Source organism: Leucoraja erinacea, chromosome 22 (assembly GCF_028641065.1).
Source record: "Leucoraja erinacea ecotype New England chromosome 22, Leri_hhj_1, whole genome shotgun sequence".
NCBI lineage: Eukaryota > Metazoa > Chordata > Chondrichthyes > Rajiformes > Rajidae > Leucoraja > Leucoraja erinaceus.
The window spans coordinates 26,692,370-26,712,618 of NC_073398.1; the positions used below are offsets into that span (position 1 = coordinate 26,692,370).

General features: G+C 44.1%; 1 protein-coding gene across 1 annotated transcript; it reads left to right on the plus strand.

Moving 5' to 3' along the window:
- Window positions 1-8,236: 8,236 nt before the first annotated feature.
- Window positions 8,237-19,277, plus strand: LOC129708056 (arylsulfatase A-like). Its single transcript, XM_055653600.1, has 8 exons — window positions 8,237-8,340; window positions 9,698-10,030; window positions 10,898-11,357; window positions 11,907-12,076; window positions 15,376-15,500; window positions 16,071-16,198; window positions 17,484-17,586; window positions 18,120-19,277. Exons 1-8 carry the CDS (start codon window positions 8,237-8,239, stop codon window positions 18,416-18,418), a joined length of 1,722 nt encoding a protein of 573 aa, XP_055509575.1. The 3' UTR covers window positions 18,419-19,277.
- Window positions 19,278-20,249: the final 972 nt, after the last annotated feature.

A 20,249-nucleotide genomic window follows, 5' to 3' on the forward strand; every position in this document is an offset into this window, starting at 1 on the left:
CCCATCTAGTCTGGCTGATATTTTCTTTATTCTGGACAATGCCTTCCTAATCCCACCATATTGGAATAAATGTGTTACAACATAAATGTGCTACAACATACTTTATTGAACCCTTATCACCTGAGTGCCAGTCCCTCATGTTCTCCAGCTCAACTTTGTGGGACGTTTTATTTTTTTAGTGCCCAGTAAACCCACAATTCCTAAGCAACTACAATGCATGATGGGCACAACCCATCATCTGTCCATTTCCCTCCACAGCTGCTGTATGACCTGCTGAGTTCCTCCTGCAGTTTGTTTTTTGTTCAAGACTCCAGTAATTATGTTGGCACAAAAATCAGTTGCTCTTGATGAGTATGTTTCAGACTGTTGCATTTCATAGTCACAGTCATCTGGGGAAGTTGGCTGTGGGGCAATGGTGAACCTTTTGACTGAGAGCCTATGGCAGAAGGAGAAAGGCTGATCTCTTGAGGAGGAACTACAACCTGATGGTCCAAAATGGCAATGGATTCTCAATGCTTTGCAATACCCAGATTGCAGTTTCATTGTTACAATGTTTGTACCTACCCCACACTCTGCTAGTTACATCCCACATCCTAGCTCTCTGGTGCTTGTATTCTTAGAATTCCTAGGAATCAATTATTTGCTCTAACTAGACAACAATCTCTTCTTTCTGCAGACTGCTCATACTCTGGAGGACCATCTGTCAGTTACTGGATAAGTTTACATAGGGTGAGGCCAGAGACACCATAGTAATAAGATATAAATAAAGTAATTTGGTCAAATAGATTAATGGTGTCAAAGCGAGAGAAGATGGACATGAATGCTAATGAAATAAGGGCAGTCATGGAGTGGGAACACAAATGAATGAATGTGAAAGTTATGAAAAACTGGAACAGTTTCACAGCTAGAATGGGCATTTCTGATAGACAGTGAAAGCCATTATCTGAAGCTGGAGAATTAATTATTTAGTAGATAAGGCAGCAGTATACCCTGATGGAAGGTGAGGTGCATTCCTCAAACTTGCATTAGGCCTTGTTATAGAGGTATCAAACAGATAGATTGGAGTGGGAATGGGATGGAGAAGCAAACTGAGGTGGGACTGGAACTCAGAATCGCTCACCCACACAGACTGACCATTAAGGTTTCTGCAAACTGGTCACATTGTTTCTCCATGTGGGGAAGATCACCTTGTGAACACTCAGTACAATACACTGGATTGAACGAAGTGCAAGTGAATCATTGCTTCACATGAAAGAATTGTGAGGGACCTAATATGGTGTGAAGGGAAGAGGTGAAATGAGAGGAGTGGCATTTCCTGCAATTGTATGGAAAAGTGTGGCAAAAAGAGGAGTGGTTAGTGGAGACAGAGAATGATCCAAGGATTCATGAGTACCTTCAAAATGCCAAAAGGGGAAGGAAAGATTGTCTGGTGGTGGAATCTTATTCACCATGCCTTCTCACTTCCCTGAAAACAGGCACTTATTCATTGGTAACAAATAGTTGATCTCTAATAGAGGCCGCTTCTGTCCTGACAGAGGTACTAAAGTTCAAGTATCCAGCAGGTACCTTTGCATGCTAGATGCCACCTGACCCAGCAATTGTTATAAAAATACAATCAGCAGACCATTGCACAGAAATGTGTATCACCTTCAATGGAAATGTGATGCTCTTCTGGCTTCTCCCAGCTACATGTGAGAGAAAGAAGATGAATTGCCTGTGCTCTTTGGTATGCTCCAGTCAAATAGGGATCTCAGTGTGCCAACATATGCATCAGCCCTCCTGATTTGCAATTTTTAGCTTGCTCCTCTGTTCCCAAAACTCCTCCAGGAATACACTTGTTCCCACTGCCTATTCCTGCCCAATGCCTCCCCCTTATGCTTGACCGGAGCCTCGATTTCACTCGTCATCCAAGCTTCCTTACATCTACCTGCTTCGTCCTTCACTCTAATAGGAACATGCATCCTGGACTCTTGTCAGCATACTTTGAAAAAGATCCCACTTTCCGGTCATTCCTTTTCCTTCAAACAACCTGGTCCAATCAATTTGAGCAAGTTCTTGTCTAATACCTTCAAAGTTGGCCTTGTCTCAATTTAGAATGTTAACATGTGGGCCAACCCTGGCTCTTATGCATAACTATTTTAAACGTAATAGCGGTCACTGCTCCCAAAAGTCTCATCCACGAACACTTAATCCACCTGCCCCTCCCAATTTCGTAAGACTAGATCAAGTGTTGCCCTCAACTGTGTTGGGCCTTCTACATATTGCCAGAGAAAACTCTGATCCACTTTGACATAGCCTTTTGACACACGATGTCACAAATCCACACAACTCCCATTAACTGCATTAGGTCTGTAGCCTTCCAAGAGTTTGCAATTGAAATGCTTCTCTAGATGTTTCTTAAATGTCGTGAGAGTGTCTGCCTCCATCACTTTCTCAGGCTACACATTCCAGATTCCAACCATCCTGTGTGAAAAAAATCCCCTTTCACATCCACTACAAACCTCCCGCCTCTCAAATTAAACGTAATCCCTCCAGTCTTAGATATTCCCACCGTGGGAAAAGAGACTTTTACTATATACCTTCAGTACTATATACTGAAACCCTCATAATTTACACACCTCTATCATCTCTCAATCTCCTCCACTCCTTGGAAAAACAACCCAGTTTTTCCATTCTCTCTTTGAAATGGTTCAATCCTGGCAATATCATGGTGAATTTCCTCTGCACAGATTCCAGCACAATCACAACCTTCCTATGGTGCAGTAACCAGAACTGCTCAAAATATTCCTTGTGTGGCCTGGCCAGAGTTTGGTACAGTTGCAATATGACCCCCCCCCCCCCCCCCCCCCCCCCCAGGTCTTAATTTCTATGCCATGGCCAATGGAAGCAAACAACCCACATGCCTTCTTCACCACCTTATCCATCAGTGATGCCACTTTCAGGGATCCGTGTACTTGCATCCAAGGTGCATCGGGACTGGAGGGGGACCAATATCCTTGCAGGGAGGTTCACTAGTGCTACTTATGAGGGTTTAAACTAGAGAGGCAGGGGAGTGGGAACAAGAGTAGTAGATCAGAAATTAGAAGGAGTGATAAGGTAGAGGTTAGGACCAGTAAGTCTCAATGGACGGACAAGCAGTGAGAGGTGAAGGAATATGGAGACGCTGATGGGCTGAAGTGTATTCGTTTTAATGCAAGAAATATTGCAGGGAAAGCAAACAAAGTTAGTGCCTGGATAAGTGCTATAGACTATGGTGTTATGGCCATTGTGGAAATGGGTTTGGCGAAGGACACGACCAACAGCTCAATGTTTTGGAGTTTTGATGTTTCAGACATGATTGAGAGAGGAAAAAGAGGTAGAGGAGTCTTGCTACTAATTAGGAAGACTATCACGGTGGAACTCAGAGAGGACATACTGGAGGGTTTGTCCACTGAGGCGATAAATGGGTAGAGCTAAGAAATAGAAAAGGTGCATGTACTCTAATGGGATTATACTATAGGCCTCCCAATAGTAAGCAGGAGCGAGAGGATCAGATATGTCGACAGATTATCAAAAGATGTCAAAGCAACAGGGCTATCTTAATGGGTGACTTTAACTTCCCCAATATTGAATGGAACTTGCTCAGTGCCAAAGGCTTAGGCGGGCCAGAATTTGTGAGGTGTATCCAAGTGGGTTTCTTGACACATTGTGTGGATAGTCCAACCCAAAAATGGAATATACTGGACCTTGTGTTGGAAAATTAGTCTGGCCAGGTGACTGGTGTTTCAGTGGAACAGCATTTTGGAGATAGAGATCACCTAGGTTATAAGTAGGAAGACTGGACCTTGCATGAAGATATTAAATTGGAGTAAGGCAAACTACAACGTTATTAAGCAGGGCCTCTGGAGGTTACACTGGGATCAATTGTTATTCGGTAAGTCCAAATGTGGATTTTTCTCTCACCCTTTTCTTGACTATCTCTGACACCACTCTCCCATTTCTTGATCCCTCTGTCTCCATCACAGAGGACAGACTATTAATTGACATCTGTTACAATCCTACTAATTCCCACAATTATCTTCACAATTATCTCCAGGACCTGATGCAGTCTATCCCAGCTTATTCAGAGAGGAAAGTGCGTAGATTGCAGAAGCCTAGACACAGTTCTTTGTGTCTTCTCTAGCCACAGGCGAGGTTCTGGAGGACTGGAAAGTAGCTAATAATTGTAGTGTCATGCAGCGTGGAAACAGGCCCTTTGGCCTAACTTGCCCACAATATCTACAACATCTACACTAGTCCCGCCTGCCCGCTCATGGCCCATAAATTTCTAAACCTATCCGATCCATGTACATGTCCAAAGGTCTCTTAAATGTTATGGTAGTACCTGCCTCAACTACCTTCACCAACAGCTGTTTCCATATACCCACCACCGTTTGTGTAAAAATGTTACCGTTCAGGTTCCTATTAAATCTTTCTCCCATAACCTTAAAGCTTAATTCTCTGTTTCTCGACTCCCCTACTCCGAGGTAAACGAGTCTGTGCATTTACCCGATCTATTCCTCTCTGAATTTTGTACACTGTGACTCGAAACCTGCCGCTAAAACGAGACCAGTGAGACCGACGTCAGGCAGAGCCATAGTGGTGGGTGACTCCAATGTCAGAGGTGTGGAGAGGAGATCCTGTGGTGACAGGCGAGACTCGAGGAAGATGTGTTACCTCCCTGGTGCCAGGGTCCAAGATGTCTCAGACCGACTTAAGAACATCCTCGTGAGGGAAGGTGAAGCGCCGGAAGTAGTTGCGCATGTAAACACAAATGACGTGGGTAAGACGAGGAAGGAGGTTCTACAACGTGAGTGTAGAGAATTAGGTAGGAGGCTGAAAAGCAGGACTTCTAGGGTGGTTATCTCAGGATTACTTCCAGTACCTCGTGCTAGTGAGGATAGGAACAGGGAGATAGGGGATCTCAAATGTGTGGCCAAGGAGTTGGTGCAAGGGGCAGGGATATAGATTTCTAGATCACTGGGATCTCTTCTGGGGCAGGGGTGGCCTGCACAAAAGCACCCTAATTGGAGGGGGACCGACAATCTGGCAGGCAGGTTTGCTAGTGCTACACGGGTGGGTTTAACCTAAACAGGGAGGTGGGGCGGGGGGGAGTCAATAGTGGAATATGTTTATAGGCCAAGTATGTACACATACAAGGAATTTGTCTTGGTGCTCCGCTCGCAAGTAACAACACGACATACCGTAACAATTAAGAAAGACACATAAAACATTAAACATTAATAATAAAACACTAGACCAAGTGCATGTGGATGGGGAGGTGTAGGAGCGGGGGAGAGGGGGTGGGGAGGGGGGTGTGTGGGGAGGGGGGGTGTGTGGCGGGGGGGGGGGTGTGTGTGTGGGGGGAGGAGGTGTGTGTGTGGACGGGGAGGAGAAAACACAGGGGAAGAGCCATGGGGGAGAGGGAGGCATCACGGGGGAGGAGCCAGCGAGTGGGACCAGAGGAGTAGTGGCTGGAATTGGCAGTGCGATGGGGAATCACAGTGGGCGCAGGTCGCTGGTCGTTCTCCTCCACCGGGATCAGAGTCTCCGCTTTCCTTTTGGCGACATCTCCGCTTGGGGCGACTCCGGGCTGGTCTGGGTCGGGTCTCCGATGCTGGTCTGCTGCTTGGGGCGGGGCTGCTTGGGGGCGAGGCTGCTGCTTGGGGGTGGGGCTGCTGCTTGGGCGGGTCTGCTTGGGGTCCCTCCAAAAGTCCAGTGGGAAACCTCCGCCGGCCATCCTCAGCTCCAATAAAGACGTGATGGCGCAGGAAGGGGCGGACCGTCCCGGGGAGTGACAGGGGAAGAGATTCATCTGCGCGGCGCTGACTGGCAGGAGAAGAGATCGATCTGCGCACGCACGGTTTTTAAGATTTTTAAACCTTGCTAACTTTTATGACAACCGATTGGAACAAAACTTGATGCATTCGCAGCATAGGAGAATGGTGAGTGAAGTGGTGAAAAATTGTAGCACTATCGAGAATGTTTTTTGCGCAAATAGAAAGACTGCCAAACCAGAAGATAACAAGATCAGATAGATAGGTTATAGTTTAAACATGTGAATGAAATAAAATACCAGAGTAAAAGGAGGCTACAGACTTTTAGTTATTGAGTAGAGCTACAGCTCATGAAAAAAAGCTGTTTTTATGTCTGGCTGTGGCGGCTTTGACAGTCCGGAGTCGCCTTCCAGAGGGAAGTACTTCAAAGAGTTTGTGGCCAGGGTGAGAGGGGTCTGAGATGATCTTACCCGTTCGCTTCCTAGCACCTGCAGTGTACAGTTCGTCAATGGGGGGAAGGTTGCAGCCATCATGCTTCTCAGCTGATCGGACGATTCGCTGCAGCCTCCGGATGTCGTGCTTGGTGGCTGAGCCAAACCATACCATGATGGAGAAGGTGAGGACAGACTCTACGATGGCCGTGTAGAATTGGACTATCATTGCCTGTGGCAGATTGTGTTTCGTCAGCTGCAGCAGGAAGTACATCCTCTGTTGGGGCTTTTTGACTGTGGAGTCGATGGTGGCCCCCCATTTCAGGTCCTTGGAGAAGATGGTTCCAAGGAACTTAAAAGACTTCACAGATGTGACTGTGCTGTTGTTGATGGCGAGTGGGAGGAGGGGAGGTGGACCTCTCCTAAAGTCTTCTATCAATTCCGTTGTCTTAAGAATTAAGGAATATGATATAGTTGGAATTACGGAAACATGGCTCCAGGGTGACCAAGGCTGGGACCTAAACATGCAGGGGTATTTGATATTCAGGAAGGATAGACATAAAGGAAGAGAGGGTGGGGTGGCATTGCTGGTTATAGAGGAGATTAATGCAATAGCCAGGAGAGACATTAGCTTTGATGCTGTAGAATCGGTATGGGTAGAACTGCAAAATAGCCAAGGGCAGAAAATGCTTGTTGGAGTTGTATACAGACCGCCAAACAGCAGTAGGGAGGTTGGGTGTAACATCAAGCAGGAAATTAGGGATCCGTGTAGCAAAGGTCCAGTAGTTATCATGGGTGACTTTAATCTACATATAGGATTTCCTGGAATGTATACGGGATGGTTTTTTAAACGAATACATAGAAGAGCCGACTAGAGGACAGACCATCCTAGACGGGGTATTGTGTAATGAGGAAGGATTAGTTAGCGTTCTTGTTGTGGAAAGCCCCTTGTGCAACAGTGACCATAATCTGGTGGAATTCAGCATTAAGATGGAAAGTGACACGGTTAATTCTGAACCTTCAACCTCAAGTCTAAAACTTAAAGAAAGGAGACGTTGAAGGTATGAGGTGGGCATTGGCTCGGATAGGCTGGCAAATTATACATAAAGGGTTGACGGTGGAGATGCAACGCCAAAGATTTAAAGACCGCATGGATTAACTCTAAAAATTGTTCTTCCCTGTCTGGCGTAAAAATAAAACGGGGAAGGCGGCTCAACCGTAGCTAACGAGGGTAATCAAGGATGGTGTTAAATCCAAGGAAGAGGCATATCAATTGGCCAGAGGATGCAGCAAACTGGAGGACTGGAAGAAATTTAGAACTCAACAGAGGAGGATAAAGGGGTAATTTAAGAGGGGGGGAGGGGGGAGGGCATGAAAGAAAGCTTGCAGGGAATATAAAATCTGACTCTAAAAGCTTCTTTGGAAATGTAAAAAGGAAAAAATTAGTGAAGACAAATGTAGGTCCCTTACAATCAGACAGGTGAATTTATAATGGGAAACGAGGAAATGGCAGAACAGTTAAATGAGTACTTTGGTTTTGGCTTCACTAAGGAAGACACAATCTCCCAGAAATACTCGGGGACTGAGGATCTAGTGGGAGGAAGGAACTGAAGGGAATCTACATTAGTCAGGAAATGGTGTTAGGTAAACTGTTGGGACTGAAGGCAGATAAATCCCCAGGGCCTGATGGTCTGCATCCCAGGGTACTCAAGAAGGTGGCCCAAGAAATCGTAGATACATTGGTGATCATTTCCCAATTTTCTCTCGGCTCTGGATCAGTTCTTGTGGACTGGAGGGTAGCCAGTGTAACCCCACTTTTTAAAAAAGGAGGGAGAGAGAAGTGGGGAAGTCGATTGTTAAGGATGTTATAGCAGTGCATTTGGAAAGCAGTGACAGGACACGCAAAGTTAGCGTGGATTTATGAAGGGGAAATCATGCTTGACTAATCTACTGGAATTTTTTGTGGATGTAACAAGTAGACTGACGGCCGCACAGTTAGAAGACTTCCGAATGCGCCGTGTGGCCAGAAGGCTTCCCGACGGGCCGCAGTTGTGGACTAGGAGTCAACAGCTTCAAGTTCCTACATCTCTGATGACCTTCAGCCCAGCACAAAGGTACATTTGCAAAAATAAGCACACCAACACCTTTACTTCCTCAGAAGATTGAAAAGATTCAATGTGTCACAAATACTTTATTGAGCCGCTACAAGTTTTATAGTGAAGAGCATATTGACTGGTTTCAGAGCCTGGTTTGGAAATTCGAATGTTCAATTCTGAAGGAGACTTCAAAAAGGGATAGACATTGTCCTCCATCATGGGTATTGATTTCCCCACCATCAAAGGTATGTACAGGAAGCACTTCCATAAGAAGGCAGCTAATACTATTAAAGACTGGCACCGGCCCACCCATGCTCTCCTTTTGCTGCTGCCATAGGAAGAAGATGCAGGAAACTGTTACATCCACATTCAAGTTCATATTCCACCCATCAATCATCAGGTTCTTGAACACTACGGACTTTTAACTTCCATGACTGCTCTACTGACATTTGCTTTACACTACCGTGGTGTAGTTTACTTGAAATAAATGATAATTTATGAAATATTTATATTTTTGTTGTAGTTGTGTCTCATGATGCATATGACAAATAAACACTGTTGATTGTTGAGTTACAGTATGAGGGGAGAAAGGAGGTAAGGAGTTTCACTGCTTCAGAAGGACAGAGGGGGTGAAAAGTTTCACACACTAAGTGAAACTGAGGGAAGTAAAGATGCAATATCGAAAGAAAGTGAAACTTTAATGTTTGAGGAAAACTGAGGGAGGTGATCACTTGTAGTTTGAATAGAGTCTGAGCTACATTAAGACTTCTACATGTTCCTTCAACATGTGGAGATTGGGGAGTAGGTGAGGAATTGTTTGATAATACTTTAGAGTGAGCTGTGTTGCTTCACAGGAAGGCAATTGAGGATTCCAAAAACTGAGGGGAGACTGAGGGAAGTGATGTATATCATGGCTCGAAAGAGGCAACATGTTATGCAGTTGAGGTGTGATTGAGGGCGGTAAAGACTTCCAATGCGACAGGAGTGTGAGGTTCCCTATTTTGCTCTGTCAGGCCAACACATTTTCCCCACCCAAAAGTTTACTTGTTTGATTTCTGGTGTTTCTTGATTTGACGAAAGATTGATCCGAAATATTAATTTATTTTTCTCCCACAAATAATGCATGACCTGCTGAATATTTCGAACATTCTCTGCTTCATCTCGGATTTCCAGCTTAATTGTTGGTTGGAAACACGAGAGACTGCAAGAAGCTGGAATTATGAACAAAAATGCAAACTGGTGAAGGACCAGAGTTGAGTTCCTACAGCTGTCTAATTGTCACTTTCCTCAATTGCCAGTAATATTATTCCTTTACTGTTCCACCCTCTGTTGTTGCTAGTTAGTCACGAGTTTTATCCCAGTGACACTCCCCCAGCATTGCTTTCTTCGTTCCTCTGTGTGCTCCTTGTACAGCTCCCCGCACGCCTCTCTCTCTCTCGCTAACTCCAGTGCAATTTCATTTCCGCAGTCTGTTGTTTGCGGTTGGTCCTATGGCGTCGCTCCGCTCGCTGCTGCTGGCTCTGGGCCTCAGCCTGCCCGTCACCAGCAGCCCCGGAGTGGTGCTCGTCCTGGCCGATGACCTTGGATACGGAGATCTGGGTTGCTTCGGCCATCCAAGCTCCCGAACTCCCAATCTAGACCGGCTAGCAGCTTCGGGCAGGAGGTTCAGCGACTTTTACAGCGCGTCCAGCCTCTGCAGCCCATCCCGGTGAGAGAGGGAGAGAGACCCGCGGTCTGACAGTGGGGTTAGGTTGGGACTTGGAAGCGAGTTGGGCCGGGACTTGGAAGCGAGATCGGGCGACACCTGTCGCGGTTTAAATAATTGCAGCACTACCTATTCCAACAGTATAGAATTAGCTTTGCTGCATTGCAATGTGACAGACTATAACTATGAATCAGTGAAACTGCGAACTTTTATAAGTCCATTGATCTGCTCTTAACTTCTGAAACCCAAGGGGATGATTCTATCCAAATGGGAGCTTCCCACTGAACCTCATCGCAGAATTAAGGACCGGAGCTCATTAGGAATGTTAAAAAGGGGGGATTTGAACCTAGTCGCATTCTGAGGTTGTAAAGTTCCCACTGGACTAAAAACTTACTTCAAGAGATGGGAAAACAGAATCATACTCCGCCACTTGCTCAGAAATGCAACTTGGAAGTCTTAACCCAGTCTTTAAATGACGAATGTATGACTTAAGATAGACACAAAATTCTGGAGTAACTCAGCGGAACAGGCAGCATCTCTTGGATCGAAGGAATGGATGACATTTTGGGTCAAGACCCTTCCTCAGACTCCAGTCTTGGGTCGAGACCTTTCTTTAGACTACTGCCTGAAGAAGGGTCTCGATCCGAAACATCACCCTGAGATGCTGCCTGTCCCATTGAGTTTCTCCAGTATCATATCTTCGGTGTAAACGAGCATGTTCAGTTCCTTCCTACACAAGTATATGGATTATGCTTTCCACCATTGTTGATGACTTTGCCATGGATCCAAATAAAGATTTCTCAACATTTTAAATTAAAAATCTTAGTTTTTACACTGTGCTAATTGTCATGTTTTGTTTCTTCCTTTTAGCGCAGCCTTGCTCACGGGCCGTTACCCAACACGGTCTGGAATTTTCCCAGGAGTTTTCTTTCCAGGGTCAAGGGGGGGACTTCCTCTGAATGAAACTACGATTGCGGAATTGTTGAAGCAGCGGGGATATGTCACCGCAATGGTGGGGAAGTGGCATTTGGGCTACGGACTAAATGGGAGCTACCTACCCATCCACCAGGGTTTCGATGAATTCTTGGGCGTTCCATACTCCCATGACCAGGGTCCCTGCCAGAACCTGACATGTTTCCCACCGGATATCAAGTGTTATGGAAAGTGTGACCAAGGTGTGGTCCTCTTGCCCTTGGTCAAGAATGACAAGGTGATCCAGCAGCCAATCAGCTTTACCAAGCTCACTCCAGCGTACAATCGATTTGCAAGAGACTTCATTCTAAGAGCAACAAAACAGAGGAAACCATTCTTCCTTTATTATGCATCACATGTGAGTAGTTTGGCAACATTTCAGCCAGGGCTGACTGTCCACCAACATCTGCAGTTTATAATGCTTACCATTCCTGTTCCTCTCAACCAGCTTTGCAACCTTCTGAGATCTTTGGAATGCACTAGGTCGGTTATCTTATGCATTTCCACATCACTGGTTTCTCTGCTTTCAATTGCTAAGGCCCAAAACTTTGGAATTCTTTCCCACCCACTTCGCCCGACCATCACATTTTTAAAATAATCCTGTAGAATGCTGATTAAACCTACTTTGACCACATGTTTAATTCCTCTCCAATATCTCCCGGCATGATTTGATGTCAACCTGCTGATGATGTTTTTGCAATTTTATATATATATTAAAAATGTGCAATAGAGAATGAATAGTGTTTTGATTTAAATGCAAATGTATACCTGTGGTACACTACTATCCTAATTCATTTGTATGGACAGTGTGGAACAAATATCATGTGGTGAAACCTTCAGTTGATTCACCACTTGATCTGAACAACATCTGTAATGGCAATCCTAATTTTCCACTCCTCTGTTTCAGCACACCCATTATCCACAGTTCGCAAGTGCAGACTTTACAAGACAATCTAAGAGGGGTCCTCTGGGGGATGCACTGATGGAATTTGATGGTTCGGTGGGGCATATAATGAAGACTTTACATGATGCCGGAGTGGCGAATAACACATTAATCTTCATCACCAGTGATAATGGGTATGTAGATTTAGAAATACAGTGTTATGTGTCTGAAATATTCAGGTCAGTGTAGTTCTATGTATTTATTCTAGGGATTGCTGGCAAAATCAGAATTTATTCCCATTGATTAGTTGCGCATGAAGCTGGTATTGAGTTTGTAAAAGCTGTTGCAGTCAAGCAGTTTGATACACTTGACAATCCTGCTACTGGTGTCAAAGTTTGTTTCTTAAAAAGCAGATAGCAACAAAAACTGTTCAAGGTAAACCATGGCAATCTTTAATTGATTCGTCAGACGGGAGTGGCAAAAGATCTACAAAGAGCACAAACGTTGCTCAGTGCTTCTCATTCCACTCACAGAACAAAGGAAAGTTAGCACAATTAGTAAAACACTCCTACCATGTCTGAATATGGCATGACTGAAAGATTTTATAGCCTTTCAGAATATAGGAAAAGTTGGGTCCAAATCAAGCTCATCCAATAACAAGTTTTTACTTATCTCTGGAGCGTCAGCTATTTTTTTTTCAATCTTGGCTTCTTTATGGCCTTGAAAAGAAGCACATGTTATTACGCAGGCTGCCATATAACCATATAACCATATAACAATTACAGCACGGAAACAGGCCATCTCGGCCCTACAAGTCCATGCCGAACAAATTTTGTTCCCCTTAGTCCCACCTGCCTGCACTCGTACCATAACCCTCCATTCCCTTCTCATCCATATGCCTATCCAATTTATTTTTAAATGATACCAACAAACCTGCCTCCACCACTTCCACTGGGAGCTCATTCCACACCGCCACCACTCTCTGCGTAAAGAAGTTCCCCCTCATATTACCCCTAAACTTCTGTCCCTTAATTCTGAAGTCATGCCATCTTATTGTCTTTATTGAAAAGACAACCTGTCCTCCATATTGTGTTCCATATAATTTACAAAGTTATTCAGACTTGGCACTGAGCCATTCTTTTGTTCTACTAGTCCATGCTTTTGTAGAAGAACAACTCCATTTTAGATTTGACTATTAACTCTTTCACTGGGACAGTCAGTGGTTAAGCACATTGTTGTGAGAACAGAATTAATGCTGCCTGACCAATGTCATTGCCTTCTTCCAGGAGAACATCCTCAGCATTGAATTCTTCATAGTCAGTGGTGGGTAGGCCAATCACTCATGTCCCTAACACCAAATGCTGGAAACAGACATTCTGTCCCAAGCTTTGTCACAGGGGAAAAATAGCAAGTGGACAGAGAGAAAGATTTAAGGATGTGGTTAAAGTCTCCTTGAAAGAATGCAAAATTGCCACTAACTACATGGAATCTCTGGCCCATGACCATTCAAAGTGGAGAAGGAGCATTGGGAATGGCACTGAGAATTTCAAGTCTTTGCATTAGGAGCACATGGAAGTTCAATGGACCAGCAACTAATTCCCCATCTGCAGCAGGTCTATGAGTCCCACCTTGGTCCCGTCCAGCACCTACAAATCTGCAAAACGGGAGTGGGACCTCCTTCACCCTCAATCCCAAGAGATTGCCAATAATGTTAAGAGGGTGCAGGAAGACAGGTTGCCTTCTCTAACAGATGATCAAACAGTTTCAATCCATTCACTTGGAAGATACCTGGACTGGAGTGCTTGAGTTATAAGGAGAGGTTAGAAAGGCTAGGGCTTTTTTTCCCTCAACATAGAAGGCTGAGGGGTGACCTAATAGAGATATGTAAAATCATGAGGGGCATAGATATCATGAATGATCATGGCCTTTTCCCAGGATGCAGTAGCTAAAACTAGAAGGCACATGGAACGAGCTGCCAGATAAAGCTGCAGTTAGAAGCAGATTGTAATTAGTAGTAGCAGCAGTATATATATTTAATTTCGAACATGTAAAGAAAAAGTTAAAAACAAAGCAAAATAACAATAAAATGAAATGAACAATAAACCTATACACTTTCAATAACTTCTCATAAACATCGTAAATTAAATCTTACATGTTCGAAAGGAGCAGAAGTATACACTTATTTATTCCTACCCCTTCTCCGCTACTCATCAATTAATTCACAAACTTTATCTCCATAACTTTATCACATACACAAATATATATATTTTTTGCAGTTCTTCTTAAACTGAGTAATGTTTGTGCTTTGCTTGAGTTCCACATCCAAATCATTCCACAATCTCACCCCACAGATTGAAATACACATAGGTACACAAAAATGCTGGAGAAACTCAGCGGGTGCAGCAGCATCTATGGAGCGAAGGAAATAGACCAACGTTTCGGGCTGAAAACCCTGCCCTACACATACTTCATAGTTGTACGAACACAAAGTATCTTTAAATTAAACTTGCCTCGCAAATTATAACATCCCTCCCTGTTAAAAGAACATTTTTTGTGTATTACCTGATAGTAAATAATTTCTTGTTTTAGATACTATTTGTGCTGTATTCTACTAGATCCATAAACTTTAAGGCATTTGACTTTAAAAACAGAGAGTTGGTGTGCTCACAAAATCCTACATTATCAACTATCCCTATGGCCCTTTTTTACAGTATACATAATGGATGTAGGGTGCTTTTGTAAGTGTTACCCCATACCTCCACACAGTAATTTAGATATGGTAGTACAAGTGAACAATATACAATGTACAGCGCTTTGTGATTCAGAATGTGCCTTGCTCTTCCCTGGACTGCAATGCTCCTTGCCAGCTTTGCCCGCACATGTTTTATATGAGGTTTCCAGCAGATTTTGTAGTTTAATATCACACCTAGAAATTTATTTTCACATACTCTCGATATCAACACCATCTATCCTCACTTGTACCTGAGTGTTTATTTTAGAATTGTCAATTGTATAAAAGACATTTGGACAGGCAAATGGATGTGAGCTAAATATAGGCAAATGGAATTAGCTCAGGCCGGCAACTTGGCCAGCATGGACGAGTTGGGCTGAAGGACCTGTTTTCAGGCTGCATAACTATAATTCTCAAGTTTAATTGAGACTTTACAAAAATCCTACAATATCCTAGTTACATGTGCTGATAATAGCCCTTCATTTGCTGGTTTCTTAAACAAACTTCATGTTCTTCAATTGGCTTGATGGAATCTGAACAGGTGTTCTCTGCATTATTGGCTCCATGACAAACCCAGCACTTTTATATCCCAGTACAACCATGGGTTTATTGTGTTTATTGAGAATTATAGGCTGATCTAACCTACATTGAACCTGCCTTGAAAGCGTTGGCAGCTGTGAAAACCATGAAAAGCACCAGTTGCTTCAGGAGAGTTGATATTGTGGGATAAAACTATTTATAACTGACTTGCTCTATTTGCAGCCCTGAGCTGATGCGAAGATCACGTGGTGGAAACGCAGGGCTGCTAAAGTGTGGCAAAGGCACCACATATGAAGGAGGAATGAGGGAACCGGCAATTGCCTACTGGCCTGGCCAGATTACTCCAGGTCTGCAATTCTTGGCATCCAGCTGCTTACATATTGGTTACGTTCCAAGCTTGAGATTGCTCAAGATATGAGATTGCTCAAGAATTCCATTCAATTAGACACAGATCCCTTGGGCACATCATTGACCACAGCACCATCAGTTCAGCGGTTGATCTACACCTTGACTCCACTTCCATAAAATGTAAACATTGATTCAACTTCCGTTGACTTCCAGATGGAAGTGATTTCAAAATTTTAATTAACTGTCAGCATCTAGATTTCACTTGACTTGACTCTAATTCTAAAATTTGATTTTCTTGGATCCCCCACCTAAACATATATATTTTCAGAACTGTAGCTTACTATTTTCTCAATAGATTTTCCCTTCACTTATTTCTTGGAAGCACGTTTTATTTTTTGTATTCCTTAATGAAATGTTCCTCCACTAATTATGAACAGAAATGTCATCATAATTTAACTGGGGAGTTTGGAATTGTATTAAATATTTTGCAGAAATACTTGCTGGTCTTTATTGGTACATCACAGAAATGATATTCCTTTCAGAAAGTGTTGACTTTCTTTGCTCTGCAGGTGTGACCCACGAGGTGGCCAGTACCCTTGACATCCTGCCAACAATTGCCAGCCTCACAGGCGCAAAGCTTCCACAAGTCAAAATAGATGGATACGACATGAGTAATATCCTCTTCAATAATGGGAAGGTACTGGTTGTTGTGTCTCAATCTGTAAACTTATCCCAGCTCTCAATATTTAAACTATAGTTAATTTCTCCCTTTTTTATCTTTGTTGCAAATTGTGTTTACTTTCCTATTTACTGCCATTTGTAAACTCAGAAATACTGCTTGTGGTTTACTCAGCCAAATTGATGATATTGAGTTTGAACAGTTGGTGCCCAGGCACTGACCACCACAGCTCATCAATTGCCACATTATGGTCCACTGAGAAGAACCCATTTACTCCTAGTCATTATTTTCTATCTATTAATCATCTTTAATCCATACTAGCGTATAATAGAAAGATTAAACAAGAACTTACAGTTTGAAGTTTGATCTTTATTTTATGACAAGTTGAATTGAGGGAATACGTGAAGAGCCCGCATGCGCATCAATCTTCAGAGCAACTGTATGAAACCACAGACCAGTTGCAGAACTTAAACTATAGAAAGATTAACGAGCCTAGAGTTACCGGATGATCTTTTATGAGAATCAGGGTTGGGAGTGGAGGGCACGTATTCCCTCACTTCAACTTCTCATAAAATAAAGATCAAACTTCAAACGGTAAGTTCTCGTTTAATCTTTCTATTTTACTTTGAAGTCACGTGAGTGACTACGTGAAGCCTTCAAAGCTATGTGGTTTCATGCAGTAACCTAATCTGTGTGTGAAACACTTAAACAGATAAAACCATAAATGGTAGAAAGACATGGGTTATTAACAACATGATGCTAACTTGCATACATGACCATTGCTCTTAATCCGACCATAGTCCCAATTGGCTTTGAGTTAGACAATAACTCATGCCACACTGTACAGAATTCTTTCTGCAATCATTCAGACATATTCAACCAAAATATTATAACTTCTGAAAGTGCACTATGTGAACTTCCTGCGGTTGCAAGAAGATGGACAAATGGGAATATCAATTCTATTGTAGGGTCCATTCTATTCTATATCCATTCTATTGTAGGGTCTCACTGCATCCAGATCAGCTGCTGTAGTTCCCCAAATCACAATTGCTTCAATAGCTGAAAAAACATTGGATGTCTGGGGTGATGCAAGGTTGCCCGGGAGATGAGCTGCCACTTACAACTGACCACTGGGGCTGGTGCTAACAGGCTCTGCCTTGCAGGCTGCAGTCAAGTTTATTTTAATGCTGTGCCTCACTGCACTCAGACTACAAAAGAGAATCCGTACTGGTGATGGCATTGAAAAGGACCTTCAACAATAGTTCCAGTTAAATTTTTGTTTGTGTCCATTAATGTTTTGCAGAGCAAACGGAACACCATGTTTTACTATCCATTTGCCCCCAGCAAGAAGCTGGGAGTTTTTGCTGTACGCTATAGGAAGTACAAGGCCCATTATTTCACTCAAGGTAAGGCAACTCGAAGAGGGCAAGCACAAAATGGGCATCAGTGATGCAAACTTGGGCAGCTGAATGTTTCATTGCCTTGTGAGTCAAAGGCTGACACTGAGTGTGGGTGACTGACCTGTGAGAAAGAAAGTGGCATTGTGTGAGAAGAGACATTGTGTGTGAGAAGAGAATGCCAGTGTAATTGAAAGTGTCAGCATGTGACATGTAGGAGGCCAAATGGCTGTGAAGAAGGATGGAATATTAGAGGTATGTGCGTGAGAGTGATTGTGAGTGTGAGGGTGTGCAGTGCACTGTGATGGAGCAAAAGTGGTGCTAAAGGTTTGAGTGAATGGGAGAAAGTTGGCCTGTGCAAGCAAGGAGGACTGTGAATAAGTGAGTGAGATTGACCACAAGAGATTAAGACGAAATAATGGCACTTTAGATGAAGCTCCAAGTCACAGGCATTTGTGTTGTGACCAGTTGGACCAGTTTACTTATTTTTGAGGGTATTAAATGAAAACCTTGACAAATATTATTATTCATTCTTCCACTAGGTTCCTCCCACAGTGACAGCACTCCGGACCGTGCCTGTCACTGGGACTCTTTACTCACCCATCATGACCCTCCACTGCTTTTTGACTTGGAAGCTGATCCGTCTGAGAACTATCCACTACACAGCTCTGACATTCCCAATTATAACTGGATCATCGATCAGATACATAAGGAAAAGTTGGTGTTTGAAATGGGAATGGAGTTTGGGGAAAGCCAAATAGATATGGGATTTGACCCAAATCTTGAACCTTGCATTAAACCCGGCTGCAGCCCCAGGCCTGCCTGTTGTGCAATGAATTAATACGGAAGAAGGAAAGGAGACAAAACGCAATCTAACACCACTTTCAAAAAACTAATAACTATTCTCAACAAGGGCTTCTGGGACAGTGCTGACTTGGAGAAGAGAGAAGGGTCGGATTATGTAACATTAGCATTCTCTTGGTAGTTGGAATCCAAGGTCAGAACCTTTTTACCTGGGTGGAAATGTCAAAGATTATATGGCATAGCTTTGAGGTGAGCAGGGCAAAGTTCAAATTAGATGTGCAGGGCACTTTTTTATACAGATGATGGCGTGTGCCTAGAATGCGCTGCCGGGGATGGTGGTAGCCTAATTATCAACCAGATACACAAGGAAAAGTTGTTGTTGAGCTGGGAATGCATTTTCAGGAAAGATAAATTGAGATGGTAGTTGACCCAAATCTTGAACCTTGCACTAAGCCTGGCTGCAGCCCCTAGCCTGCCTGCAGTGTAATGAATTAGAAGGAAAGGAGAGCAGATATGATGGTGAAATTTGAGATGTTTTTAGATGGGCACATGGATTTACTGGGAATGGAGGGATATTATTGAGGAGAAATCAACACACGTGGCTGTGGTAGTGAATCTGGGTTAAAATGTGGCAGCAGAGCCGGTGCACGGGAGAAATCACAGAGGGGACGCAGCGAGAAATGATGTTGCAGAACTGTCAGAGAGAGGAGGAGAACTTCTTCAAAGTGAGCATACCTTGAGCAGAAATCTAATCATATATTTATCCCGTGCAGGCCAGGCACGTGCCGTGAGTAATTACTCAGGGTAGGCAGTCAGTCGGCTTTTTAAAAAAAATTAAACCTCGCGTGCGCAGATTGTTCTCTCCGTAAAAATAAAATCAGTAACAATTCAATTTTCCCAAGGCTTCCTAGTCTCCTTTATTCTGAATTACGGAATGGGTGGGAGGGGTGAAGGGTGATGGCAGGTGGAGAGATGGTGGGAAAAACAGGAGCACAGGGAAAAGTTGATATAATTGTCATCTAATTGAATGACAACACTTGTCCAAGGGACCAATTGGGGGGAGAGTTCCTTTCACAGCGTGTGGAGATTCTGTGCCAGGGGTAAAGTTGCGGGGAGGGCAGGAGTGTTGAGGACGGGGGCGGGGATAATGCTGGGAACTCACTCACCGCTGCCGCAGCTCTCCTGGCACAAAGCCACCGCATTGTAGCTGGGGATAGAAGCAGCTCGGGGAGCTGCGAGCGGTCACCAGGACCCAACAGCAGAACTGGCCGCCACTTCAGCGCCTTCTGCCGGCCCGCGCACCTCCGGCAGTGCTCTCCGTCTGAACACCTCTCACCTACCGCTCGCTCATGTCAGCCGCTTCCTGCAAATCCTTAAATTCCCACAGCCGAGTAACCTCAATCCGCTGTCCGGCCCGGCAGCCGCTCGCTGCCACCCGAGCTACTTCTCCCCCCCCCCCCACCCCCCCCGGCCACAATGCGGTGGCTCCTTGCAAGGAGCGTCGCAAGTGGGTTACTGGTATGATCCAGATCCCCTCCTTCACAATGCTCCTACCCTCCCCACAACTTTACCCCAGGCCAGACTCCCCAAACACTGTGAAAAGAGCTCTCCCCCCACCCCTACCCCTCGGGAAATATGGTATTTAAAAACATCACCAAGAAATGTACTTGCCACATCATTGGTACACGAGCTCCATTCTTCTCTCTCTGTTTCCTAAGATACACTTAAAATAATGACAATCCATATTTGAAAACCCTGCCAAGAAACTAGCGCTGCGCATGCGCAGTGCTGCAGAATTTCAGCTGCCTTCAGCCCCGCTTGAAATTGACGGCTTCCAGCAGCGCTGACGGCACGCGAGTTGCACGGAC